This window comes from Penicillium chrysogenum, assembly GCF_028827035.1.
Source record: "Penicillium chrysogenum strain IBT 35668 chromosome Unknown utg000004l_segment0_segment0, whole genome shotgun sequence".
NCBI lineage: Eukaryota > Fungi > Ascomycota > Eurotiomycetes > Eurotiales > Aspergillaceae > Penicillium > Penicillium chrysogenum.
The window spans coordinates 2,434,645-2,460,288 of record NW_026622752.1 but is presented as its reverse complement, the minus strand read 5'-3'; the positions used below and the strand labels follow the sequence as shown (position 1 = coordinate 2,460,288).

General features: G+C 50.3%; 12 protein-coding genes across 12 annotated transcripts; 5 read left to right on the top strand and 7 right to left on the bottom strand.

The window, feature by feature from the left end:
- Positions 1 to 60: 60 nt before the first annotated feature.
- N7489_006875 (uncharacterized protein) lies at positions 61 to 312 on the top strand (the record flags this gene model as incomplete). Its single annotated transcript, XM_056712625.1, has 1 exon — positions 61 to 312. One exon carries the CDS (start codon positions 61 to 63, stop codon positions 310 to 312), a length of 252 nt encoding a protein of 83 aa, XP_056566340.1.
- A 430-nt stretch (positions 313 to 742) lies between these two features.
- On the bottom strand, positions 743 to 1,286 carry N7489_006874 (mitochondrial 37S ribosomal protein uS14m; the record flags this gene model as incomplete). Its single annotated transcript, XM_056712624.1, has 3 exons — positions 743 to 805; positions 886 to 1,057; positions 1,168 to 1,286. The coding sequence occupies 3 exons, from the start codon at positions 1,284 to 1,286 to the stop codon at positions 743 to 745; spliced, it is 354 nt and encodes a 117-aa protein (XP_056566339.1).
- Positions 1,287 to 1,891: 605 nt separating this feature from the next.
- N7489_006873 (F1F0 ATP synthase subunit i) lies at positions 1,892 to 2,524 on the bottom strand. Its single transcript, XM_056712623.1, has 4 exons — positions 2,415 to 2,524; positions 2,306 to 2,335; positions 2,134 to 2,184; positions 1,892 to 2,006 (listed from the first exon to the last, which is right to left on the bottom strand). The coding sequence occupies exons 1-4, from the start codon at positions 2,449 to 2,451 to the stop codon at positions 1,942 to 1,944; spliced, it is 183 nt and encodes a 60-aa protein (XP_056566338.1). The 5' UTR covers positions 2,452 to 2,524; the 3' UTR covers positions 1,892 to 1,941.
- Positions 2,525 to 2,669: 145 nt separating this feature from the next.
- On the top strand, positions 2,670 to 3,281 carry N7489_006872 (DASH complex subunit SPC19; the record flags this gene model as incomplete). The annotated part of the gene is made up of 2 exons (XM_056712622.1): positions 2,670 to 2,801; positions 2,874 to 3,281. 2 exons carry the CDS (start codon positions 2,670 to 2,672, stop codon positions 3,279 to 3,281), a joined length of 540 nt encoding a protein of 179 aa, XP_056566337.1.
- A 625-nt stretch (positions 3,282 to 3,906) lies between these two features.
- On the bottom strand, positions 3,907 to 6,414 carry N7489_006871 (tRNA methyltransferase RSM22; the record flags this gene model as incomplete). The annotated part of the gene is made up of 1 exon (XM_056712621.1): positions 3,907 to 6,414. One exon carries the CDS (start codon positions 6,412 to 6,414, stop codon positions 3,907 to 3,909), a length of 2,508 nt encoding a protein of 835 aa, XP_056566336.1.
- Positions 6,415 to 6,845: 431 nt separating this feature from the next.
- N7489_006870 (uncharacterized protein) lies at positions 6,846 to 8,030 on the bottom strand (the record flags this gene model as incomplete). The annotated part of the gene is made up of 4 exons (XM_056712620.1): positions 6,846 to 7,226; positions 7,287 to 7,592; positions 7,655 to 7,840; positions 7,965 to 8,030. 4 exons carry the CDS (start codon positions 8,028 to 8,030, stop codon positions 6,846 to 6,848), a joined length of 939 nt encoding a protein of 312 aa, XP_056566335.1.
- Positions 8,031 to 8,613: 583 nt separating this feature from the next.
- On the top strand, positions 8,614 to 9,545 carry N7489_006869 (SUR7/PalI family protein; the record flags this gene model as incomplete). The annotated part of the gene is made up of 4 exons (XM_056712619.1): positions 8,614 to 8,626; positions 8,684 to 8,981; positions 9,037 to 9,219; positions 9,284 to 9,545. 4 exons carry the CDS (start codon positions 8,614 to 8,616, stop codon positions 9,543 to 9,545), a joined length of 756 nt encoding a protein of 251 aa, XP_056566334.1.
- Positions 9,546 to 10,401: 856 nt separating this feature from the next.
- Positions 10,402 to 12,209, bottom strand: N7489_006868 (ribosome-associated complex protein SSZ1; the record flags this gene model as incomplete). The annotated part of the gene is made up of 3 exons (XM_056712618.1): positions 10,402 to 11,966; positions 12,019 to 12,055; positions 12,111 to 12,209. The coding sequence occupies 3 exons, from the start codon at positions 12,207 to 12,209 to the stop codon at positions 10,402 to 10,404; spliced, it is 1,701 nt and encodes a 566-aa protein (XP_056566333.1).
- A 577-nt stretch (positions 12,210 to 12,786) lies between these two features.
- On the top strand, positions 12,787 to 13,605 carry N7489_006867 (exosome non-catalytic core subunit RRP40; the record flags this gene model as incomplete). The annotated part of the gene is made up of 1 exon (XM_056712617.1): positions 12,787 to 13,605. The coding sequence occupies one exon, from the start codon at positions 12,787 to 12,789 to the stop codon at positions 13,603 to 13,605; it is 819 nt and encodes a 272-aa protein (XP_056566332.1).
- Positions 13,606 to 14,132: 527 nt separating this feature from the next.
- On the top strand, positions 14,133 to 16,256 carry N7489_006866 (MYB DNA-binding domain protein; the record flags this gene model as incomplete). Its single annotated transcript, XM_056712616.1, has 2 exons — positions 14,133 to 14,196; positions 14,254 to 16,256. The coding sequence occupies 2 exons, from the start codon at positions 14,133 to 14,135 to the stop codon at positions 16,254 to 16,256; spliced, it is 2,067 nt and encodes a 688-aa protein (XP_056566331.1).
- Positions 16,257 to 18,721: 2,465 nt separating this feature from the next.
- Positions 18,722 to 23,352, bottom strand: N7489_006865 (putative UDP-glucose:glycoprotein glucosyltransferase; the record flags this gene model as incomplete). Its single annotated transcript, XM_056712615.1, has 4 exons — positions 18,722 to 21,826; positions 21,876 to 22,713; positions 22,775 to 23,128; positions 23,204 to 23,352. 4 exons carry the CDS (start codon positions 23,350 to 23,352, stop codon positions 18,722 to 18,724), a joined length of 4,446 nt encoding a protein of 1,481 aa, XP_056566330.1.
- Positions 23,353 to 24,152: 800 nt separating this feature from the next.
- On the bottom strand, positions 24,153 to 25,579 carry N7489_006864 (uncharacterized protein; the record flags this gene model as incomplete). The annotated part of the gene is made up of 2 exons (XM_056712614.1): positions 24,153 to 24,905; positions 24,965 to 25,579. 2 exons carry the CDS (start codon positions 25,577 to 25,579, stop codon positions 24,153 to 24,155), a joined length of 1,368 nt encoding a protein of 455 aa, XP_056566329.1.
- Positions 25,580 to 25,644: the final 65 nt, after the last annotated feature.

Genomic DNA, 25,644 nt, shown 5'->3' with positions numbered 1-25,644 from the left:
AATCAATGCGTGACGTTGATTTGAGAAGAAAGTCAAAGAGACAAGAGGGAGGAATGAGTGATGGGTAAGTTGAAGAAGAAGAAGAAGAAGAAGAAGAAGAAGAAGAAGAAGAAGAAGAAGAAGAAGAAGAAGAAGGAAATGAAGAGGAAAGGAAGAGGGATGTCACAAGAGCAGATCCGGAAGGGGCCGCTGTCTTCCAACCCGCTTTACGACGGGGCAACAAGTCAGATGGGCAAGAGTCAACGACGTGATTATGGCATCGAGAAGCTGCCCAGGTGCTCATTTGCTCAGCGACCGATGATGCGATTGTGAAAAGGCTACGCCGAAGAATCTTCCCACTGATGCTGATACTGAGGATCTATGATTGGAAAAGGAGATATACAGTTACCAGAAGTCAGTTATATACCAAACCAGCCGGGCTGATCTGCAATTGACGATCATGGTTGAAGCAAACAACCCAATTGAGATGATCTCGGCGCTACCAACAAAGAATGCCTGATCTCACGACATTAGCAAACGACGTCAGGCCCAAAGCAGTGCCTGGACTTGTCAGCAAGTCAACGCCGCCAAGCCGAGAGCGGCGGAGTTTGATCGCAGGAACTAAAACAACAAAGAAAGGTTTTATTTCTCGACAAATGAGAATTGCATACTGTACATGCTTCCACCCAATGGAAGGAAAGAAAACGCCATTGTGCAAACAATTCAACCAGAGGTCTCCATATATTACAGAGCACCGATACAATCACCAACTGGCCTTCTTCACTCCGGGAAGTTCGCCAGCGAGGGCCTGCATACGGAATTGGTACTACAGAAGAAAGGATGTTAGCGAAATGATATCAGAACCCCGGGGCAAGATGTGGCCATTGGCTGGCGTTTTCCACGTACTCTGTTGATTCTGAAGTCCCGGAAGACAGAGCGAGCAGTGCCCGATGCCACACAACGGTTCTTGATCTGCGTGGGGCGAGTGTAGGCGTGCATCTGTGACAATTGGAGTTGAGCCTGCGCGCGCACTCGGCCGGGGAGAGAGGTGTTGCGGATCATGTAGCGGAGTGCTTGTCTACGAGGAAAGATAGTATCAGCATTTGTGTCCCAATTCCCAGCAAGTCTTCCCAGCTCGGGATATCTTTGGTCGAGCTAAAGCATCTGGGATAAGGACAGGGTTCGTACCGTTCGGGCTCAGTCTGCTCGAAGGCCATGCGCTTGTTGTTGTCCCGAATCAAGCGGGTATTGACAAATCCAGAGAGATCCAGCTTCTTGGGCCGGAAAAGCCCTGCCATTTTGGTCATTTTGGCGTGTTTAATTGGGGAGTATTGCGGAGTTGAGGTCGGAAAACGACTGTGCTTCTGTCAGGCGGAGTTGGCGAAAACTGGAGTCCCGATCGGGTTTAGCGCGTTTAATGCAAGATTTCACGCCGGGCGGCATCAAAGGCCTACGATACTGTTAGTACTTTGATAGAAAGCAGTTACAATCAGAATTCAATGAGTATTGAAAATAAGGGCTAATTTTGACTTATTGCACGGTCGCATAGAAGTTGAAAATTAGCCCTAAGTGAAATAGCGTATCAATGAGCCGATTTGAAGTATAACAGTCTACAAACCCGAAAGCTTTCATGATACAACAAGCTGCGGAATATTCGGATTAAGTTAATTTCCTTGCTCTAACCGATGGGATATCATCCAGCAGAATGAAAGCTACAAGAGGAAAAAGCGCCTTGCTCAGAATGGTACTGGTACAGCTTGTGAATTGATCCAAGTCACCCCAATCGAGGTGGGTATACTCTATATGCTTGGACACGGGCAAACTGCCCGCAGAGTAATCACAAAAAGTGCAAGCCGGCCATTGATGGCCTTGGCTATCTCCGTCCACCCACACATCGCGACGGGTCGTCCCGCTCTTCAACAAACAAATGGGATCTCAAAATGCATTCATTGTCGACCCAATTTAGTGGTCAGCCTTGCCAGCGGGCTTAGCGTTGGGGTTGCGGGGGTCGCTCTTGAACTGGGCGGCTGTACGGATATGAAGGTCAGTTGATTATGCTCGAATATGCTCATCGTAGTATCGTTTTGTGGACAGTGTCGCATGTGACCCCAAAATCGTCGATGATTTATGTGTAGTTGCGCGGAATGGACTCACTGTTGGACAGAGCGTTCTGGAGAGAGTTGACGCCGTAGAGCACAATGATGCCTGGAGAGAATCGTCAGAGTAATGTTCCATCAACGACCACTCCTAGGGTGCAGTATTCCAAATTGACAATCCATTCGTTCTAGATTGTCGGGGCATTTTGGAATCTATAGGGTATGCGTACCGGCAGCGAAGAAGGGAGTCATAGGCTTGGCTGTAAATGAACATATGCGTCAGTCGTTGGTCCTCATATCGCTTTCCCACAAGTTGTAATCGAGGTCAAAAACACGTACCCATAGCGCCGGGGAACTTCTTTCCGAGAAGAGACATAGTGACAGGTGAATCGAATGCGGAGGGAATTCGGCGTTCGGGAAGATGGTGAGGCAGGAGGACGGAAGAGGAGAAGTGAGGTTTGGGAGGTTTGCCCGGTCCCGAGCCCACGCCGCCTTAAAGGCGGTGTCATGCCGCTTTTACCGCCCGATCTATCCCGAGTATTGTAAACAATCATCTCCAAGGCAAGCTTCAAATCAAGCTTTAAATTACACATTATGGCAGCTTCATTATCATCCTCAGTTACCTCACTACAGTCCTCTCTCCAGATTCTGGACAACTCTATATCCACCCTCGATGCGGGCGTGAGCGATTTTCCTCGTCTATGTAAAGTCCTCCAGACAACGCGAGTATGTTCTTCCGATGTTTCATTCCTGGAAAGAAACGAATGGCCACGAGTCTAACTGTTTATCTTACTATAGCACTTTGAGCTCCTCCCTGAGCCTACATTGCACGAAGCGCAGCAATCCCTCCTTGACGAAATCACCCCAAGCATCGCTCACCTCCTCACACTATCATCAAACCACGTCGAAAAGCTCGCGCGCCGTGAGCAAGGCCTCAAGGCGAAATGCGAACTGCAAGAAGGTCGACTGTCCTCCACCCCGGAGAACCGGTCATCAGCGACCCGCAGCCAACCTCAACGCAGCTCACTGCGGGGTCACATGGCGGGGTCCGGCTCTGCCTCGTCGGGTAGTGCAGCAGCAATCAAGGCAGCGGAGCTGAGGAGACTCATGCAGAAGAAAGAACGGCTCAAGTTTGCAGTCGATCGATTGGAGTTACAAAGTACGCAGAAGCAAAGACAGTTGCGAAAGAGCATGGCTGCGCAGTGAATGTGGCAGTGTCACTTTGCGAGATAAGAATATCTGCTATTATGAAAGGCGACTAGCTTGTCAGGAGCATCTAGGTCCAAGGTGACTTTATCTGATTTCTATCCACATTCTTTGGTGTGCCTGCTTCGCCAACCCTGGCTAGAAAAGAACCAAGCCTGAAGCTAGCGACTGTCTTTCCCAGAACGTCAATGCATCTTACCCCCCATGGATTTTGAAAAGCCCACTGTCAATTGCACGGCTCCAGTCAGTGAAAGGCTTTCGATGACTATTGGCGCTCCATGGGACTGGCACAGTCCCCCTAAATCGTGGCAAGACCATGCTTCATCACGACCGGTTTAGTGGGGTACCCAACGGCCTCCGCCAGGACCATTTTATTGGAGAAAAGGAGGATTGGATAGGGCCAAATGACGCCTCAGATACTGTATGAATCAATCAAATACATATCAAATATTGATTAGAGTGAAGATGCTATATTTCACATCTGAAGAAGTGAGAGAATAATATCCTAGTGTACAAACAAAATCCAGTCCCCAGTCCCAATGCCAAATGCTGCCAGTAGTTAGTAGTATAGTACATGTTTTCGAACCTCCAAATCCACAAAAAAATTGGGCCAAATCGAAGCCACTTATTCATCGACAGAGCGCTTGTTGTAAGCCTGACGAAGCTTCTTTTTATCATTATGCTTCTTCCAACTGGGGATATGCTGGCCCCTTTTTTTGACTGGGACTTCAGGAACATCCGAGTCATGAACTCCGTAGTCTTCATCCTCCTCCTCTTCTTCTCCTTCATTCTCAAAGTCGCCCTCTTCCTCGGCTTCACGCATAGAATCCTTGGTCGCCGCACGGCGAGCCAGACGCTCCTTCTTACCCTCGCCATGCTTATCGCCAAGGTTCAGGTTGCGTGGGACGCGGGTCTTGGCTCCCAGAGCCCACAGGTCTCCCCAACGGGACTTGCGGGCGTCGCGGTAGGCCTGGCGGCTGTAAGAACGCGGGACGGTCCAGCGCTCAATTTTGCCGGCGGGTGTGCAGAGATCAAAGATGACATGACCGCGGCGTTTCATGGGTGGGTAGATGGCACGGGGTAGGGATAGAGCGTGGAAGGCTGGCTTGTTGGGGATATCAGACTCTTCGGGGTCCTCGAATCCTTCGAATGCGGCATCTGTAGCCTCAGGACCTTGGCGAATTGCTTGGTCTTGTCGTATGTCTACACCACGCTGCACGGCGAGGTAGCTGAATTTGAGATCTTCATGGTTGCGGTCTTTCGCTCCCATGATGCGCTGCAGGAATGGAGGGCGAATGTATCGCTGCTCGAAATGGCAGTAGTCCCTACGGCCCTTGGTAGCACCTGAAGAATTGTGCATCGGGCAGGTCGAGTGGTTGGTGCAGGGGGCCACGATCATTCCACGCTCCTTCTCAATGACCTCGCGTTGGTCGGGGTCTTCGAGGAAGTTGTCGTATTCGGTAGAGCCGGGGCTCGCGATATGGCGCTTCAAGAGCATTTCACGAGCACCAGAAATAGCCTCGAAGCCCTTCTGGCGGCCCTTCTCGAGCAGAATGAGAATACCCCCGTTGGGGTTCAAAAGAGACCACAGGTTCTCTACGTGCTGCTTACGCTCATATTCTTCTTCAAGGCCGAGAAGAGAGTGCGGCGCGATGATAATATCGTACTGCTTGCGTTTAGGGGCAGCCCGCGAATCATCAATTGTAGGCTTCTCGCGCACATGGACGTAATCAGGTAGCCGTGGGAGGAAGGTAGTGTTTTCCAGCAGGGCGGCAGCGCGCAGCCGAAGGGAATCGGAGCCAGTTAGCACAGTTGATCTCCCATAGGGTATGGGCGCTCCCGCGGGATGATCGGGAACCATGAGCTCCCATTCTGCGCGGATGATATCTCGCCAGGCTAGGATGCCGGCACCACCACCGTTAGCATCGAGAATGTTTGGCCCACCCTCTTGTCCGATGAGACGGCGGATCCAATCAGCGCCCAGTCGCTTGCGAATCTCAACCATAACACTAAGTGATGATGCGTAGATTCCGGGATACAGGGCTGCTAAGTATGCGTTGGCCTCCATTTCTCCCATTTGACGCTGCGAAGCCTGAAGAGCGACAGGAAGCTGTGGTAATTGGGCACGTGGAGGTGCAGTCGTATCCGAATGGGGCAATCCTGGTCCTCCAAATAGGCGCCGAGCAGTGTCAGAAATGTGCTTGTTGGAAAACTCTGATAAAATGACCGATATGGGACCAGTGACAGTATCCTTGGGCAGATGGATAGTTGTAGGATCAGTTCCGAATTTCCCCTCGAGGGTAAGCGCGTGAATTCTTGGAGCAGAGTCAGGAACTGCCTCGTTCTCGAATTCCTCGAGCATCACCTCGCCGCCCAACTGTTCTGCCACTTCTCTGGTCCGTTGCATAGCAATTGTTTCCCGCTCTTCCGGGGAAGCATCCATATCATAGACGAGAGGAACATCGTCCTCAGCGGCGATGCTTTCATTTAGATCGACTTCCTCCCATCCACCTTGTCCGTCTTCACGGAGCAAGCTCAGATCATCCTCCTCTTCCTCCTCAACCATTGATTCAACTTCCTGCCGAATGATCGGCTCTCCATAGAGGCGGGCGTATATTTGAAGCTCGGCATCGTCCAGCAGACCCTCCGGCAACTCATCCCCAAAGCGTTGTTTGATCATGTGTACCCATGACTCCGCGGTGTGTTCGTCTCGCTGGCCCATTAGGTCGCTGAGCTCGTCTCCTTCACCCTCTTCGCCCATAATCTCCAGCTCTTCAAGTAATTGTACCATTTCCGCTTCATTTTCACCGATTCGATCGATCAGGGTATTGATATCATCCGGTTCGGTGGGTTGGCTGGGTTGAGGCGGCGAATCGGCGGATGCTGGGCCTGACACAAACCTCCGCTGAGGTTGACATTGTGACGCCGCATAGTCAGAAGTATTTCGTCGATGCACAAGCCTGCTAGACGCGACCAAAGGTGAGGCTTTTTGGACAAGAGTGCGTTTCTGTGTAGGTGTCAAACGGTTGACAGGTCCGCGGAGCTGTCGCGATCCAGAAGGGCGAGCAAGAGTGCGAAATAGTTCGCGCGATTGTGAGCGACTGGCCCCAGATGCTGAAGACCTGGACAGCATTTTCCAGATCTTATTAACAGTCCCTTTCCGAGAGGTAGAGAGAGAAAGAAAAATGGCCCAGCCCAGAAAATTGATGCCAAGACGGCCATGCGCGCCCATCACAAACTGCGGGCCTCTCATTGGCTGGTCCGCCGTTCCCTTCCAAGGTTGTCGGTTTTAGCTCGGTATCAAAAATCTATATCAACCAGGAAGCGTTTTTGTTGGTACTAGGAATATATGCTGACCGTCTTTTTTTTTGTATAGTATGCAACAGGTTGACAAAGTCCTAACCCTAGGCTGCCTTAAGATGGCGGTATAATATGCATGTCGAATGACAGCCCAACAGCCCATTTAATACTTCTGAAGGCCCTAGCTCGAAGCATCGAATCACATTAAGTATTGCAACATGCAGCTGTCCATAGTTCAAATGCATTAGGGTATCAATCAAGCCACTAGATCTCGCTCTCTGTATCTTCATCGCCCATAAGCACCCGCAGCGCAGCAACACAGCGCATCACCTCGTGCTCAAGGGCTGATAGTTTCGCCATGACCGCCATAAGACTAGGGTCCTGGCTCTCTACCCGGACTTTCTCCTTGACACGAACTTCTTCTCCCCGCCATTGAAAAAGGCTACCGGCCTCATCATGGGTCGGCGCCCGCGAGCCGAATATCCGATCTCGTAGAGAGAATCCGGTCAGGGATATATCTGAGGCAAAAGCGGTTGGTGCGTGATGGAGGGCAGTAGATTCTAGAGTCCGAAGAACAAGAACCAGGGCGGAGTCCGTGATAGAGAGATGGAATGAAAGATGCGGCGGAAGTGGAGGGTCAAACATCTGCGCAGTATACATATCAGCAAAATATTACAGGACCTTAGTCAAAGAAATCGAACATACATTTTCGGCAGCGCTGGTATTCCACCACTTGCCTCGCGTCTCATCGCCTTCTCCTTTCAACATTTGCCGTGCCTCGCTGATCGTCTCTAGTAAGAGGTGTAGCTGACTGAAAATAAAGCCTGCATTCAGAGGATCACCTGTCCACGTGCTCACATCCACAATATCCAGGCTCTGAGCCACGAGGTCTCGAACCGACACCAGCTGTCGAAGTACTAGCTCCGGGGCTTCGGGGGATTGGGCTAGGTTCAGTCGGGTGCTAGGGGCACCCCGAGGAGGCGGGAGCGACGCAAGACGAAGTTGAACATCCTAGAGAGTGATCAGTTCAGTTGCATATACATTGATATTCGAGCAAGTTTCGGGATCCATACGCCCTTCACGACCTTGGTGCCGACTCTAGTAACGAAGCCCTTCACATTTTCCGACCGCAGCGAGGACAGCACTAAGGTTGACCCCGGTTCTTGGGGAGCTAGGAGGGCGGCGCATTCTTGGAGACCTTCCTTCAATGAGGCAAGAGAATCCTGCAGCGAATGCAATAGCCATTCTAGCTCTCGGGCCTAAGATAAAGATGTTGGCATTATACTAGACAAGCTCCACTTTCCTTCTCGAATCATAGCTACAGGCAAGCAGGCCTCCATGTGGAGATCGCCTGTTGTAAGGGTCCATATGTGTTTTACGTACCAGCGCAGTGTCCGCCTCACGGTTGATCTGCTCTGCGGGCAGTGGTGGGTATGCCCAGGTCGCCATTACAACGGGGAAGGAGGTTCGCAGTGTGTACCCTCGGTCGGGTCTGGGGATCGGGTTGGGCAGACAAGGTTTTTTTCGGTAAGGCGCAAAACTTGGATAAGACAAGAAACGTTAATAGGTGATGGTCCACGTCACTTTTCTTCCATAGGGCCAATGTTATTGCGAGAGGTGCAACGTCGTTTGGTTTGGGTGTGCTCGTTGACTTCGTCATGGACCACTCAGACTAACCCGATATGGTATAATGCTTAAAGTAGAGTGCAGACTAACTACGAACGGCTAGCCGACCAGGTGCAACTATGACGTTATGATCGTCGATACTCTTAACTTTGTAGAAAAGAAGAAGAGAGGAGGATGATGCTCACTCGTCATTATATCACACTAGTAGTCCCGGATACCCCGGCTGCTCTTACATCCTTATACCAGCTAGCATTTTCCGCTTCAAATTCCGACACCTTCTCCTTCACCTCTCGACACTCTCCTTCAGCAACCCATTCCCTTCAGAGACACGAGACAGACTATCGAGAAAAAAAATTACTCCCCCTCACTCAAATTCTAGTGTGACCTACAATACGCACCAAACACAATGGGCTTCAGCAGTAAGCCAACCCTGGATCAACAACTCTTGAACACTTTAATCTGATCATTGTCTATAGGAGCAACATTGGGCTTCACAGGCCTGTTTTTCATGGCAGCGTCGATTTTGCTGATCTTCCTCACTCTGTTGGGAGGTGCACGCAACAGCAATCCGCTGAACCAAATCTATTTCCTCCAGGCGGACACGGGAAATATCCCAGGCGCACCGACAACCTCGCGTTGGACATTCTGGAACCTCTGTGGAGTGACCAACGGCAGGAATGATTGCGGAGAGACCCACGTGGATTTCCCATTCGACCCCCAAGCCACCGTAACTTCGACACGACCGAAAATGTCCCTCAGGAGTTTATCGGGTAGGTTACCGACTGATATATCCTAATGTACCGGATCGCGCTAACCATCCACATTGTAGAACAAAGCATTACTTCTTGACGTCGCGGTTCATGTTCCCCTTCCTCATCATTGGGCTGTTCTTCGCCGTCTGCTCTTTCTTCACTGGTATGCTGGCTATCTGCACCCGCATTGCCAGCTACCTCTCCGGTTTCCTGGCCTGGATCGCTCTGACTTTCCAGGTCATCACCACCTGTCTCATGACGTATGTGCAACTGCAATTGGAACTGGGGTTGTCCCGGAAACAAAGTGCTAACTGTATTTCATAGTGCTGTGTTTGTCCAGGGCCGGAACGCCTTCGAAAATAACGGTCAGAACGCATCCCTGGGTGTCAAGGCATTCGCCTTCATGTGGACCGCATCTGTCTGCCAGTTCCTTTCATGCTTGTTGTACTGCCTCGGTGGTGCCGTCGGCCGGAAAGATACTAGCGGTGGATACAGTGGACGCAAGGAGCGCCGCCGTGGTTTCTTCTCATCGCAGCGCTCAAACAGCGTGAGAAGCCAGAAGAAGGAGGCTAACAACTATGCTTAAAATGGATGTACCTTAACCATGAGAAGCCCGCTTCCTCATTTCGACAAGAACAAGCCGGAGCACCTGAAAATGTCGACTTGAAATTGTCGATCTCCGGACCAACCCACACACGACTTTGTCTTCCTGCGTTGATATCCCTTAAGAGTTTACTCTTTCTTCAGGAGGCCGCTTGTTTCACCTTGAACTATCTGAATGACCCGGATGCAGCCGGAAAGATCGAACTACTCACACTCGCTTGATGCTATTACGAAATCCTCACGATCTTTACTCATCTAATAAATCTACAGCCTTCCTGTATAAGGTGGCAATTGAGCATTCTTCGCGACTCTCCCTGCCTTGGGTCCGGTTATGTTTTTTAAGGCACGTGAGTCCTTGACAATTTGTTTATGAATCCCATGGTTCAATGATTCTCCGACTTGAAGATCATGCAGGAATTTGTGCTTTCAGCTGCGAATCTATCTAATCTAGTTGTAATATAATTTCTACTACCGTTACCTGATCCTTGGAATTTAAATTGTATACAGCCGTATATCTTGGTTTCTCGGGTAAACACGCCTTGGAGCAAGATCGGTATTCTCAACGAAGAGGTCTCGGGGAGCAGGAGAAGCGCAGATTACGTCGGGGAATGTATAGCGCCTAGCAGAGTGAAGTTGGCTTGAAAAGGGAACCAGTACTGATTTGGTTGCATATAACTGAGTCTATTTAAGAACTAATAAAGGGAAAGACTCCACGTTGATAACTGCAGTATAAATCCTGGACAAAAAGAAAAATCACAACCTCTATCAGTCATGCATGCATCATCACACCGTAAACGAAATCCAAGTCTTTTATTTTTATTTCACAACGGAACAAAAACTTAAGCGGAGCCGTTGACGGCGCCACGGACGGCATTCTGGGCGCCGACCTCGCGGACGGCGATCTGCAGACCGAGATCGGCGTTGACGTGGACCATGACCTCGATCTTGCTGCCAGCCTTAACGCCCTTGACGGAGAGCTCGGCAACGGGGTTTTCGGTCTTCCAGACAATCTCGCGGATCTCCTCTTCCTCCTCGTCCTCGGAATCGAAGTCTGAGTCATCCTCGTCCTGGGCGGGCTTGTCCTCCTTGGCCTTGGGTTCGGGCTTGGTGACCTTGATATCGCGGGCACCCTCGCACACGCGGACCAGGACATCGCCACCCTCCTTGGGAGCGAAGTACTGAGCGATGCGGCGGGCGGGAAGGGCAGTCTCGGCGCCGAGGAGGGGCTGGAAGTTAGAGTCGGTCTGGGAGGTGAACTCGACGCCAATCGCCTTGGTCAGGTGAGGGGCGACGGTGACCATAGGGTGAATGGACTGCTCGATGTCCTCGTGCTCGAACTCCTGAATCAGGGAAGCCTGGAAGGCGGCACCACGGGCGGACAGTTCGGAGGGGTTAACGGCAGTGACAGAGGCGGCAGGAGCCAGGATCTTGGTCTTCTCGGGGAAGATGTTGCTGGTCAGGGTGGCGAGCTTGGGGGTGTGGGAAACACCGCCAGAGAAGATAACCTCATCGATATCAAGGACATCGAGCTCAGCCTTCTTAACAACCTGCTGGATCAGACCAGTGAACTGGCTGAAGACCTTGCCGGCGAGAAGCTCGAAACGGGTGCGGTTAATGGTGGAACCGTAGTCGACACCATCGACCAGGGACTCAATGCTCAGCTGGGCGTTGCTGCTCAGGCTGAGGGCCTTGCGGGTGGCCTCACACTCGAGCTTCAGCTTGGCCAGACCACGAGCGTTCTCGCGGGGGTCGGTCTTGTGCTTCTTCATGAATTCCTTGGCGAAGTGGTCAATGACGATCTGATCCAGGGAGGCACCGCCAAGCTCGTAGTCGTGGGCAGTGGCCAAGATGGTGTACATGCCACCGCGGCAGGCAACAACGGCAACATCGGAGCGGGTGCCACCGAAGTCAGCAACAACAACCAGCTTGTCGGTAACAGTCGCCTCGGGGCGGGCATCGTAAGCCATAACGGCGGCAACGGGCTCGTGAATCAGCTGAAGGACGTCGATACCAGCAGCCTTGGCAGAGGCAACAAGGGCCTCACGCTGGGCATCGGTGAAATCGGTGGGGATCGTGACAACGGCGGCGTTGACATCCTTACCAAGGTAGTCAGAGGCGGAGCGTCTCAGACGCTGGAGGTGACGGGTGGTGATCTCGGAAACAGTGACTGTGTTGGGGGTCTCGCTCTCGGTGTCGCGGATGGTGAAAGCGACAGTGGAGTCCTTCTGCTGGGGGTGGGCCGACTGGTGACAGGGAGTAGGGTCGATCGACTTGAATTCCTTGCCGACGAAATCGCGGAAGTATGCGACAGTGTTGCCCGAGTTGCGAACAAGCTGGGCCTTGGCTTGGGTGCCGTGATACTCCTCGCCCTCGATGTAAGAAAGGATGGAAGGAATTTGACGATCTGAATATGTTAATTCGAATTCTCAAAATCGTGGGGCTCACATTGTCCTTACCTCCTTCCTCGTTGGCAATAACCTCAGCTTTGCCCTCCTATAAATTAGTCAGTCACCGTTCTTCAACCCAAAGAATGAATATCAGGACGTACAGGCGAGATGCGGGCAATTGAACTGCATGAGTTACCAAACGAGATACCGATAGCAAAGCGCTCCGCCTCAGTGGAGGCACTGTTGGCAGCGTCACCCATGTCGAAGTTGTAAATGTGTGCTTTTTGGGATTAAAAGAATAAGGGTCTCACGTTACGGCGTGAAAGTAGATTCGGGGGTATCGGAGGTAATTGGGGGAAATCTCGAATGAGGGGGAACGATCGAAAAAGATTTTGAAGATTTTCGTCTGCCGCAAATGTGGCTGGTGCTTATCGATAGTGGTTGTGGCGATGTCGATAAGGCACCGCCACACTTCTCGCCATGATACATATGCGGACAATTGTCCATAGTGGATATAGCTCTGATAGTAGAGCAGTTTGGGCACATTAATCAAGCCCTTGTAGCAGCACAGAGCACTTGACTGATTTACCTTTTCAAGGTTATTCCCAAGTGAAGTGTTACTCAAGTTGGATGGAGCTAAGGTTGCTCATATACCTTGGACCCGATAGAACGCAGTCACGTGGCGATAAGAAATGTCGGTTTCTTTCCAAGAATCAAGTCGCAAAAGTAGACAATCTCTCTGTACAAACCAAATCCAGCCGTAGAGCATTGAATCTCTCCCGGCAGAGCCTTTTACACTTAGGCTATTCTCAGAATACAGCTATCCAGTCTGGCATCATGAGTGTCCCACTTGTCCTATTACCTAGCGATGAGGTACCTCAAGACCATCTTCCTACCAACAACTCCAACCCTCTACGACTAGGCCCTGGCCTCCGCATCCTATCACAGCCCTCCTCAAAGGGATCCAGTCATGTCTTAACAGCAACACAAGCTGGTCTGTTGACGACCGATGCGAAGCGAAACACCGTCTCGCTCCTTTCTTTCCCGAACCGCCGATACATTCCCACCGTCAACGACTTCGTCATTGCTCAGATCCACCACTCCAGCGTCGATTTCTTTCACTGCATGGTAACCCCACACACGGCCCACGCGCTTCTGGGTCAGCTGTCTTTTGAGGGAGCATCCAAGAAGACAAGGCCAATGTTGAAGCAAGGCGAGCTGGTATATGCCCGAGTACAGTCCGTGGGAGTCGGCGCCGGCGCCGAAGTTGAACTCACCTGTGTCAACCCAGCAACTGGCAAGGCTGATGGAGGATTGGGACCCTTGACAGGTGGAATGGTATTTGATGTTTCGACTGGTATGGCGGCCCGGTTGATCCGGGCAAGCTCTTCTTCTGCTGAGCACAATGATGCGATTGAAGGGCTGGTCGTGCTTTCTGAACTTGGAAAGAAGCTGGAGAGTTTGGGAGGATTTGAGATTGCAGTTGGCCGCAATGGAAAGGTGTGGGTGGACTGCTCCAACGCCGCAGAAAGTGCTGTCAAGGTTACTGTCGCAGTTGGGCGCTGTCTACAGGAGACAGATCAGCAAAATCTCCACCCACATGACCAAAAAAAGCTTGTGACGAAAATCCTGAGGGATATGAAACTTGTGTCCTGACGGTGTCTGTAAGACCTGGATTATGGGTTTTATGACTTACAGTTGATTTTTTTTTTTTTGTTCCTTATGCCAGCATGTACACTATTAATGCAATCATGAGCATGATACCTGCCAGAACTGTGTCGAGTAAATGCTAAACGCCTGGATGCAGTATTGTATAGTATTTTATGGGATGCGTGAGTCCCTTTAGTAAAGTTGTACAATGGCCATTGTGTGAAAGTTCTTGTTAATTGAGATTCGTGTCTTTTGGAACAGGTTGCCTTGGTGCCTTGAATCCTTTCTGGCTTGATAATTTCATTGTTTGTATTATACTCCGTCTCTTCCTACAATAATATAGATCTACAGCCTCGGAGTACAATAGCCATTGATATGCACTCGATTAACCCCGCATAGGCGGTCAGCCTCAGCGGTGAACCCCAATTGCCGGATTCGCGCTTCGTGGGCCTAAATTTTTAGGAACCTCGGTCTCTCCTTTTTATTGCATCCTCTACTCCTCCCCTCCCTGCTCAGTGTCGCGTCTCATTGCCATGGGAAATACATCGTCTCAGCCCGAACCATACCCCGAAATCCCTGAGGATTTTGGAGATACCAGTTGGTGAAAACACTTGATCTCCGCGCGATTCGATACTAACATCTGCAACCTGGCAGTTCCCGGAACTCCGAATTCCTCGATGGTCGATGGAACGAAGAAAAATAAAAAGAAGTCACTCTCCTCAGAATCACAGGCTTTATCGCCAGCAATTACGGAAGTCAATGGTACGACGCGCTCCCAAGAATTAGACACCAACATGTCGAATCCTTCAAAGCGGAAGCGCGAGTCTGAACCCGAGCGCAAGAAAAAGAGCAAGAAGCATCGCAAATCAGAAAAGTCTGTTGCCGAGTCAGTTTCACCAGAAAACAACCCACCCCCTTCTGCAACTGCTGTTGAAGTTCCCCCCACTCCCAGTCAACCCAATCCGTCAAAGCCCAAGCTTTCGGCGAAGAAGGTTCGCAAACAGAATGGCGAAGACTTGGAAGCCTCCACTTTGTCCACTTCTCAACCTACTCCCAAGTTAGCGGCTACAGAGGAACCGCTCGCTGTAAAGCAGGTGGCTGTCAACAAGAAAACCCCAGCTCCTGACTCGCCCAACCCCGAGGGTAGCACCCCGCCAGGAGGCAAGACCAAGGGAGTCAGAGGCTCACGCACCAGGGAGAAGGATAGCCTGAAAATTGGCTTCTATACGCCGGACGAAGTGCGAAAAATTGAAACGTACAAAGTCAATTTTTGCACCTTACATGGTATCTCTAGCGTCAAATTCGACGAGATGGTTCAGCATTCTGAGCGTGGCGCAAACGGCGAATTTCCAGTTTCCTCGGACGTCATCTCAAAGAGCGAATTTTGGAACGAGATCTACGCTCTTGTTCCAGACCGTGATCGGCGATCTGTCTACCGCTTTATGCGCCGACACTTCCAAGCTTCGGCTCAAAAGGCACACGATTGGTCGAAGGAACAAGACGATGAGCTTATCGAGCTCCACGCCAAACATGGTCCGAAATGGACATTCATTGGTAAGCTCATTGGGCGCAGTGATGACGATGTCACTCAGCGATGGAAGAATAAGCTCGAGCACCAGGGTACCATGAACCAAGGCGCGTGGTCGGAGGAGGAGACCAAGATTTTCCTTGATGCCGTCGAATCAACGTGGCTTACTATGAAGCCAATGCTTGCCGGCAAGGCAGGCAAGGACATGTACGAGCTGGATGAGCGTCTCATTGTATGGGGTAACATCAGCAAGGAGATGGGCCATATGCGGTCTCGACAACAATGCGCAGACAAGTGGCGCAAGATCGTGAGGCAGGTCATGACCTTGAGGGCCAATGGCCAACCAGGCGCGGTGTTCGATCCCAAACTCGCTGCTAAGAGAAGTGCCCACTGGAACGTGAGATTGGAGGTGCAAAGGAAGAGCTCTCAATTCGTGAATGAGGATTCCGATGACGACGAAGCCACGAATACTAGTACCACGAACCTAAACGTCAATAATGAGGCAGCACCGTCTCCCGTTGCCAATGGCAATGACAATGCGGAGCCCGATCACGGAGCACTGCCCGAGGAGGCTGTGCCCGAGTTGCCCGAATCCTCCCAAAAGGCTAAGAAGTCAAAGTCCAAGCGCAAGCACAAAGAGGACCCCACCTCCAGTCTCGTCAAGGAAGCCCCATCGTCTCCCGCGGCTTCTAAAAAGAGCAAGGAGGAGAAGAAGCGTGAGAAGAAGGAGCGACGAGAGAAGGAGCGGCAAGAGAAAGAGAGGCAAGAGCAGATTGAGCGAGAAGCCCAGGAGGACAAGGCCGCACGGAAGGAAAGCAAGCGGAAGAGGAAGGAAGAGAAGAGGAAGGAGGAGAAGACGAAGGCACCTAGCAGCGATGCAGATGCCGCCGAGCCTCCTAAAAAGAAGAAAAAGTCCAAGAAACAAAAACAGGCTTCCATCGACAGCCCTGCCCCTTTGGCAGAAGCCTCTCGTTCTGTTATTGAAGAGTCCCCACCGCCCCCATCACCTGCTTCTCACATATCTGCCAGTCACCATGATGCTGAGGTTGATGAATCTGACTCGGACGGCGGAGATGACGACAGCAGCGCAGTCAACATTAAGTACGAGACTGACTCGGATGAGCCGTGAAACCGCATGAAACCAAGCGATTGCCTTTGCTGTTGTTTGCTTTCTACATCTCTTTATACCCTTGTTTTGCTGAGATATCAATTCTTACGAGAGCGAGTAGTGGAAGAAAATTTCCATACGAGTTACAAGTACATATACACCGGATTTTAGGCCTGCGGTGGGTGGGTCACACGGCAGCGGGTACGATCACCCAAGCTTATCGGAAATCCGCTTGAATTGGCTCATCGTAGCATTGGGTCTATAGTACACGAGGTTGCCCATACGGTGATAACTATGATCGTTTCGCGGTTGGCCAACTTTCCTTTCAAGCCCCATGGTCAAAAAGGATTAACATGATTTGTGATTGTCACAACGATGATACGAGATAGAGGAAGATAGTAGAATTATTGGCGATACCGAGCGAGCGTAGAAGGACAAGCAAGACAATACAGTAAGACCCAAAAAAAAGGGGGGAGGGAAAAAAGATACCGAGGCCAGGATTCGAACCTGGATCGCTGCTGGGCCCCGCAGGGCCCCCCATACAAATATGGGGGCCGACAACAAGCAGCTGTGCTGCCATTGCACCACCTCGGCTCGCGCTGTGCCAATAGGGATTTCACTGTGTCAATAGTTTTTACTATTAATATTATGTCGTCCTACAACATATGTATCATGTGGAGAATATGATTATAGCCTTGTAAGATGTTATTGGTTGGTGAATGGTAAAACAGGAAATGGCACCTACCTGTGAGAAGTTACCTAAATACAGACCCTGTCACTAAGTATTTACCCATACCCTGTTTTCCCACCAAAACTGACCAACTTTGAACCCTATTCTCTCAATAAATTTATATTGTAACATATTTTTATTCTTTTTTATTTTTATTTATCATTTCAAACCTAAGGTAATATATTATAGATTATATCAGTAAGTATTTTTGATAGAGAGTAGTCAATTTTCAAAGTTAGACAAAAGATTCTAATCGCGAGTTTAGTATGGGAGCCACTATATATAATGGGGATTTATATTGATATTTACATTTTAATCAGTTACCATTCCATAGCTATATATATTGGACTATTCGGAAAGAGATATTTTGTTAATCTGATAATAAATTTTTATTAAAAATTATCTAAAAAGTTATTACAATATGAATTTATTGAGAGAATAAGGTCCAAAGTTGGTCAGTTTTGGTGGGAAAACAGGGTGGGTAAATACTTAATGAACCCTATGTAGTTAGTTATTTTATCATCTGACTGCTTACAAAAGTACAATTAAGTGCCCAGGTGCCCATGGTCACTGCCCAGGTGAGTATCACCCTGTGCTGTGAGATACCTCATAAAGCAGCGGCACCCCGATCGAGGAATCCGCATGTGTGGCCTAGAATCTGGTACATACAGGTACATATATATATAGAATTCGAGGGCCTGTGAAAAGGATGAATATGACCACTTTTCCAGAAATGCCTTTCCACTCGTAACAGAAGATAAATGACTTCAGTGTACCTAATCACTCCTCAATATGCGACTTGCTGCAGCTTGCGACTATGACTTGCGCGCTTTTTATCCTTTACTTCTTTCCCTGTGGTATTTCCGCTTCGCTGCACGGTATATAGGTACTCTGTTACTTAAAATATTATTAAGGATTTTTCTTTTTTTCCGATAATTTCAAGCGACGGACACAAGAGGTAGCTTTGACTTTTGCGCACACACGTAGTATGTCTCATCTGTCTTTTACTTCTAAACCTGCCATCTATATGAAACCAGGTATTCTACTGTCTAGTAGTCTCGCAAGGTGGCAATGTGATCGACAAGAGGATATTAGAACAAAAATAACAATTCGATCCGATAATAGTTATCCATGATTATGGCAGTCTTGTCAAAAAGAGTACCTCGGGAGGTCTACAGAGACGTCGAGGTGCATGGTGAATGTAAGTCTGATTGACTGAGCAGTTGAAGAATCTAAGTTCTAGACTAATAATTTGATAAATCTCTCCAGATCCTTCTTGAAGTCCCCTGTGCGTCGTCCAGAGTCCCAGGGAGAGATTATACTGAATCATACTGATGTCTATACCCAGCCCAAGCTTCTCGCACGATGATCTAGCCCCCATGGAATCCTCTGGATCAATATCACCCTCTTCTCCGATACCAAAGGATCTAATAGGATCCAATTGTAATTGTGTTCAACATGGGAGTCACGGCCTGCGCAAAGGGGAGGAAGTTCTGAATTGCTTCTCCAACTTGATCAGTCTCCCACTCGAAGTCCTCCGGTTCAGTTCATAAAAGTACAACAGAATAGTGAGTAACAAGATCATGTCGCCCAATGGAAGAGTTACACCGCATTCTACCAACGGAAAACAAAACGTAAGATGATTTTGTGCCTTGATGGCGCCGTTTACAAAGGAGATTCAATATTCAATCCCGATAAATGCAACAGGTATAATCATAAATGCAATCGCTTTCTCGAATGGAACCCACCAGGTCGACTATAGTTCATCTTTGCGGTCCCCAGTCTGCACAAACTCAACCCCAGCAGCAGCCTGCTCGCCAGCAACGCGACTCGCCAACGCCGCAATCTCATCATCATAGACCGTCCACTCAGGAACCTGCCTCCTAGCCCTCTCTAACTTAGGCTCCTTGGTAAGAGGATTATTACAAAGATCAATAGTCTTCGCTCCATCCAGATCCTCATCGGAACACCAAGTCTCACACCAAAGCCACTCCTGCGGCAGACTGTGGATGGGAATGTGATGCTGCATGTGATTAGGCAGATCCTGGTCGAGATTGCTGAGACTGTTCGGATCCGAAGAGAGCATCTGGTATTGGCCGCGCAGGCGGTCGCCCGCGGCAAGCGCTCGGAAGCGTTTCAAGTCAACGACGTACAGCGCTGAGATGTGGTAGGGCTTGCCGCGGAGGAAGGTGGACCAGTAGCCCTGTTTCCAGAAGCGGAAGCCTTCCATTTCGGTTCGGGAGTCGCCCATCGGCGTGAAGCCGTAGGGCGCTTCTTGGAGGTCGTGGGTGACTAGCTCGTACATGTCTGTGCGTACAATCTGATCCGCGTCGACGAAGATTACTTTGTCCAGGGAGAGGGGGAAGAGTACGTCCAGGAAGAGCATCTTGTACCCCCAGATCTCGCGTTGCTTTTCTTTCTGGGCGCGCAGCCAGTGTGGCCACTTGTATGTTACCATCTCGTAGGAGAAGCCGTATTCGCGGGCGAGGGAAGGGAGGAAGGCGCGGAAGGAGGGGGAGAGGAATTGCTCGATGAACCAGAATTTGACGCTGTGTTTGGTGTGCCGCATCACGGAGACCATCATAATGTTCAACATGCGTTCGTAGAGATGTCCACTTGCTACTGAGAAGATGTTGATATCGGCGTGTTGTTCGCCTCCGCCCTTGGACCCGAGACCAACACTGGAGAGGACACCGGATGCAAAGTTGAGCCCTTTGGAGAAATAGTCTGAGCCTTGCTGAACTCCTATCTCGAGAACATCTTCCTCCTCGTGGCCTGGCTTGCGCGACAGGCGAGGGAACAGCGTCCGACCATGGAAAGACAGCAGAGCAACCTCGTTGTTTTCATCACCGGTCTGCGGGCGGTATCCTAGACCGCCGACGCTATCGATCTTGAAGATCTTCTCGCTGCGGCCGGGCTTCAAGTTAATCTGCCACAAGCCTGGCTGTGCCTTGAACTGGAAGTATCCCAGGTTAGCCATGATGATGGTATCAGCGAAATGGTGGTTGTTCTCGGTGCCCAAGATAAGCTGGACACCTCTGGGAGCAGTCTTCGTTGTAAGATCACGAGAGTGGCCCTCGATCAGAATGTGCTCAAGAGCGTAGATGGCGTCAACGTCAGTACCAGACTTGACTGAGCTCAACTTGATGTTATCCAGATCATAGACTGATTCACTAGGTGCTACGAGCCAAGATGACGGCACATCCATGCCTAGGGTCAGCAGTGCCTCGACTGGCACGCCAGTGAAGGATGCTTGTGGCCGAGCCAGAGCCCCCTCGTCCGTGAAGGATGGCTCAGATTCCAAGACATAACGGTAGAACCGCTTGACTGGCAGCTCCGTGAGCTCTTCCTTCGGGTTCAAGAAAACCTTCAGCTGAACGCCAGAGAGTTCAGAGAGAACCTTCAGAATCGGCAACCATCGCTGAGCAACCTCAGATGCCGGGTCAAGACTAACACCAACTTGGATTGTGGGATCATCGGAGCTAGAAACCGTGATAACAGAATGCTCCGTCCTCCATTTGCTGGACACGTCCATTCTGAAATCAGGAGTGTTTTCGAAGATACCCTCGGGGACATCCGAGATGGTGGAAATAGCCACAAGCGAGGTCAGCTTGGCAAAATCGAGCGGGTTTGAGATCTTATCGTCGAATCCGAGTTCGCGAACAGCCGTTGCAACCGAATCAAGCCGTTTCACTCGTTCATAGGTGATCAGTTGGCTCATTTCTTCCACGCTTAAAGGATGTTCCTTCTCAATGGGGCCGACTGCCCTCCCATTGACAACAAGTCCCTCGATGCCAGGGTTGAATCCAAGTTCTTTGGCCACAGTTTGGTGCAAAGATTGAATGGTAGAGATCTTTTGGGCTTCAGACTCTAGGCTTTCAGCATCAAGATCACCGGATGCGATTTTAGCCAGTACTTGGTCGATGGTCTCCCCCTTTGCAAGCGATAGATAGAGAGCAACGAGATTCTTGGAAACATCATCCTCGGGGTCTGATGGATTGTGCAGCATCAGAATCTCCACGTCACCGTTCTCCTTTCGAAGATTGAGGGCATCACTAAGCAGTTTCACACCCGCCTCTGACTCGAAATCACCGACAACCATCATATGAGCGCTTTCCAGGGTTGCCTTGTCTGAGAGGACACGAGGAATCTTGCTCAATACATCTTCATTCGACGCAATGATGCTAGCGATGTCCACAATCCGGACGCTCTTGGGATCCTCGGGCATGAGGAAAGTATTGCGTCTCTCAAATGCGCCAGCCAGGAAGAACTCCGGAAGCCACGCGTCCTCCTCGAAAACTCCCTCTACGATGCCTTGCTGGATCAATTTCAAGTCTCTGCTGATCTGCATGCTCATTCCCTGCATCCAGTTGCCTTCTCGGGGGATGGGGATACCGTTGACCAAGAATTGAAGTGCGTCGCCGGTAAGACTCAACCGACGCTGGTAAGCAGCCGTCTGGGACACTAGAGCGTTGTACTTCTCGCTCTTCAGGACTTGATCAAGAGATAGAGCTTCATGTTCATCAACGAGGTCACGCCCTCTAGTCGCAGACTGGAAGCATGATTTGTCTGGGAAGCCCATTTTGCCTTTTGAGGCAAGCTCTTCGAAATACTGCACCAGAGAATCTATGCCATAGGCATCGAAAAGGTAATGCGCTACCTTCAGCTGCGCAATGGACTCGGGCGATGAGGTGGTAGGCACCAAGCCGAATCTCACAGGAATTCCTCGCTTGATGAATGCGTGCAGATTTCCAGCAGCAAGCATCATGTGTTCCGGGTTAGAAAAGTCCATAGACACGACGACATTGTGCAAATCTCGGCTCACAGGGGGCAATTGTCCCGGGTAAGAACCAGCCATGTACTAGAATTATGTTAATATGTATCCAGTCCAATAGCCTTACGATACTAACCGCCTCGAGATCACCAGGCCAGGACTCGTATCTAGGGTCCTTCTCCAGATTGTTCATCCAAATGATAACCTGGTTCCCTTCCAAATTGTCTCGGTAGTCGTACCGTTGCTCCTCGCCACCAGCTTGGGCTTCAGTGAGGAGTCGGTGTGACAGTAACTTCACGACATCATCCGCAGAGAGACCCAGACCACGGAATTTCTCAATCAATTTCCTTTCTCGACGTAGATGTTCTAGAAGTGAGAATGCGTCAATCTGCTGTGTGTCCATTTGTACACCGTTGATCCACATGGCATTATAACCACCAGGGAGCATTCTTAACCGGTTGTGGCGTATCTCTTGGGCCATTTCCCCAGTGGAGTTGTGGGCAGCTACTACGGATGAATACTTCGGGAAATTTTGGGACATCTTGATCAATGTCCCCAAAGGATCAGAACTGTCCATAACATAGCTGGCAGAGTTCAAGCCTAGGCGGGTCACTTCAGAGGAAGACAGAGGCCGGAGGTCATCCGGAGCATCTTCTTTCATCTCATCCGGGTCAGCTGGAAGACTTTTAGCGCCCTTATCTTCGAGCTGCTCTGCATCACGGTCATCAATAACAATGTAGTCCGTTCGCTTCAAAGCAAGTTCCACGCCGTATCCAGACACAAACAAGGGACGGGAAATCCAGTGTTGGGGAGGTCGATAGCGTACACGGTACGAGATCTGTCCCTGTTTTGCCATGTCGCTCAGGGTTTCATGGAAATCTCTGAACATCGGAGAGGCGACATCTGCATATAGAACAGCCGGGGGAAGCGATACATCTCCCAGGACGCGGTCAAATGGTAGCTCTCTAGGATCCCTGAGGCAGAAATTCAGTGTCAGCTATTGGAGTCTCACCCAATAAACAAAGATCTACCCACAATTCTCCCACAACATCCTGCTGTGCGCGTTCCATAGCAGAGGAACAATACTGCTTTCCCTCCGAGTGGACCCATACTGGACATGCCGCATCTTGGGCCACCATCAAGGACTGCTGAACCGAGGTGTTATAGTACTGGAAGTGCGCCTCAATACGAGGCGCCGATGATCGGACCGAAAGTGATAGTTTGAACGATGAGAGACCCTCTGGAGTCCGTATGTGACCATCATCGTTCAAAACTGTCAAGAAGCGGTCGTAGAGCTCTTTCTCGGTTGTGAGGTCCTCAAACGTCCCGTCGGCGATGCGATCCAACAAAGGAAAATAGGAGGTGGGGCTTTCTTCGGCGGCAGACTCCCTGCAGTGAATTCATTAGCCTTCCTCATATAGACAAGCCTATTACAGGCGAGAGACCACTCAATGTAGAACGTACAGAAGCTCGACGAGGTATGGGGCCGAGTCGAAGGAGGCTTGAAGCGCCACGTTCACAGCTGGGCTAGCATTGGCAATCAGGCCTGGTAGCAGAACTCCGACGGCGGCGTACCACCGCCAGGAAATGTGAGGTCCCACGGAGACCCTCATTATCGCGCAATGCAACGTGGGAGGGCAGTTGTGTATATCTGTTGTATGGTATAGGGGACAGCCTCGTGTCGGACGAGTCGTATGTGGTGCGGTGCAGGCTTCCCTAATTAGCAAAGATGCAGGTCAATCCATTTACAAGCATCACGGGCCAAATGAGCCAGAACTTTTAACAAAGACGGTGGTGAGATCGAGGATGAACCGGCTGATCTGGACACTTGGATATCTTATCGCAGCTTCTACGGTGGACTGAGCGGCAACTAGCGCAATATCCGAGGTATACATGTCGACTGCTCTACTCCGTGAGTTGCATTGCATTGGCTACGGTTGTGAGATTCTACATTATCTACCGGATGAGAAATGATGATGATAATAATAAAGATAATAATAATTTTGAGTTCAAATCCATGAACTGGACGCTATCGTAAAGACATTAAGTCGTAAATCACCACCCCCATATGCTTCCCCTAACGCCTTTTTTTTGTTCCGAAACACCTAAGGTAAGTCACGCAAATGCAGCCCGGCTGGCTCTGCATAACAGAGGCCTGGAATTGGCAAAGTTGGAAGCAGAGGCTTCCTCTGGGGTTTGTGCTCGCAGGGGGACGGCTGTAGCGAGGATGAAAGTGCAAGGGATGACCGAGTCGAATGTAAAGAAATCAAGGGAAATGTGAGGAGTGTGTTCAGTCTCCTCTTGGCTTTGCTTTTTCATTGTGGGTTTGTCTTTTGTCCCTTCTTTTTTCCTTTTTTTGCTGGTTTGCTGTTTTTGTTTGCCTTTGTAGGGAAAAATTGCAGAGATGTTGGGATTAAATGGCCTGGCCAATGCTTCGGGCCGCCTCAGCCTTGCGAGCTTCGGCTTCATCAATCAAACGCCGGCGCTTATCGTCGGTCAAATCGAAGGAAATCTTTCCGTTGAACTTGGCTGATGTCTTGGTGCTGCTAGCCCGACTGTTTAATTCTCTGCGGGACTGCATCTTCTTCAGACTGCGCTCAAACTCCCTCTGCCGTTCCTTCTGCTCCTCCTTCTTAGGGTCCTTCTTCTTGCCCCATGATGACAAGGAGGCAAATCGTTCCAGGAGCGAACCATGCTTGCTAGTGCCTGCGTTCGGTTCTGGGAAATGGGGAAGCGGCTTTTCTGTGTCCGAAGAGGGGGAGCTAGCAGGGCAGGGCCCGAAATCGGGGCCGAAGCTGATGCCCGAGTCGGTACGGCGCTGCACGCCGGACTTGCTAATCTGGCAAGGCTCGTTGATCAAAACACACTCGTCGATCATCTCGAGAACAGCGTTCAAATATCGGTCCATGGCGTCATACAATGCAGGCCATCCATTCTCCTCACCAGGTCGAGCGCCTTGCTTCATGATAGGCTCCAGGATTGAAGGATCAGACTCGTAGGTGGTAATGAATTTGAAGAATGTGTCACGATGATTCGCGAGGATGCCCACCGACAACTGCTGTGTTGGGGTAGAGCTGCCTCGGTGAAGAGGTGGCAGTAGAGTGTTAAGTAGAGCAAGGCAGTTGGCTTTGTCGAACGGCTCGAGCATCATCTGATTGACAAGAACCTGAGAAAGAAATGTTAGATGCAGAACTACTCGCTATTTGAATCTCGGGATAAACGTACCCAGCGACGCAGGCCAACGTAGACCTGAGTGTACAGGAAATCGATCATGCGTGCCTTGTTGCTGATGTCTTTGTACCAGACCAACACGTTAGGGAAACTGCGAGCAAGCTTCGAATTCTGAGGGTGACTCGCATCCTGGGCAGTAATATTAAGTCGATTGAAAGCGGCATCGATCTCCTTTTTCCAGCGACCTTGGAGGTCTCGAATGTAATCAAGAGCAGTTAAAGCCTGGGCAAAGTCGACATCGGATAGTTCCAGACAAAAGCAGCGGCGCACAAAGGAGAGAATGAAGCTCGGAGGGAGCGAGCAGGGTTGAGAAGACAATTCGGCGACAGTCTTGCTCAAACAGGCACGGAATTCGGCATTCGTGTCGTAAGTAGGAGGGTCGAGAGAAGACTGGGAGTTACGAGCGTTTTTGGTAAAGACGGAATTGCGGAAGAAGGATGGTGACTTAAGAACAAATGAAGGCGCCATTGTGCTCTGGCAATTGAGTTCGTATGCGGCACGGAGGGAAATTTCGTAGTTGTCGGCGTAACGCAAGCAATGATCAAAGATCCACGTCAATGCTGACCCATCGGGTGCATCCAGTGTCTCATAATGGGGGTCAGCAGACATGCTATGGGTATTGAAGGACTGGAGTGTGGGAACTGTTGTCGAGACAGGAGAGTGCGGAGGAATAA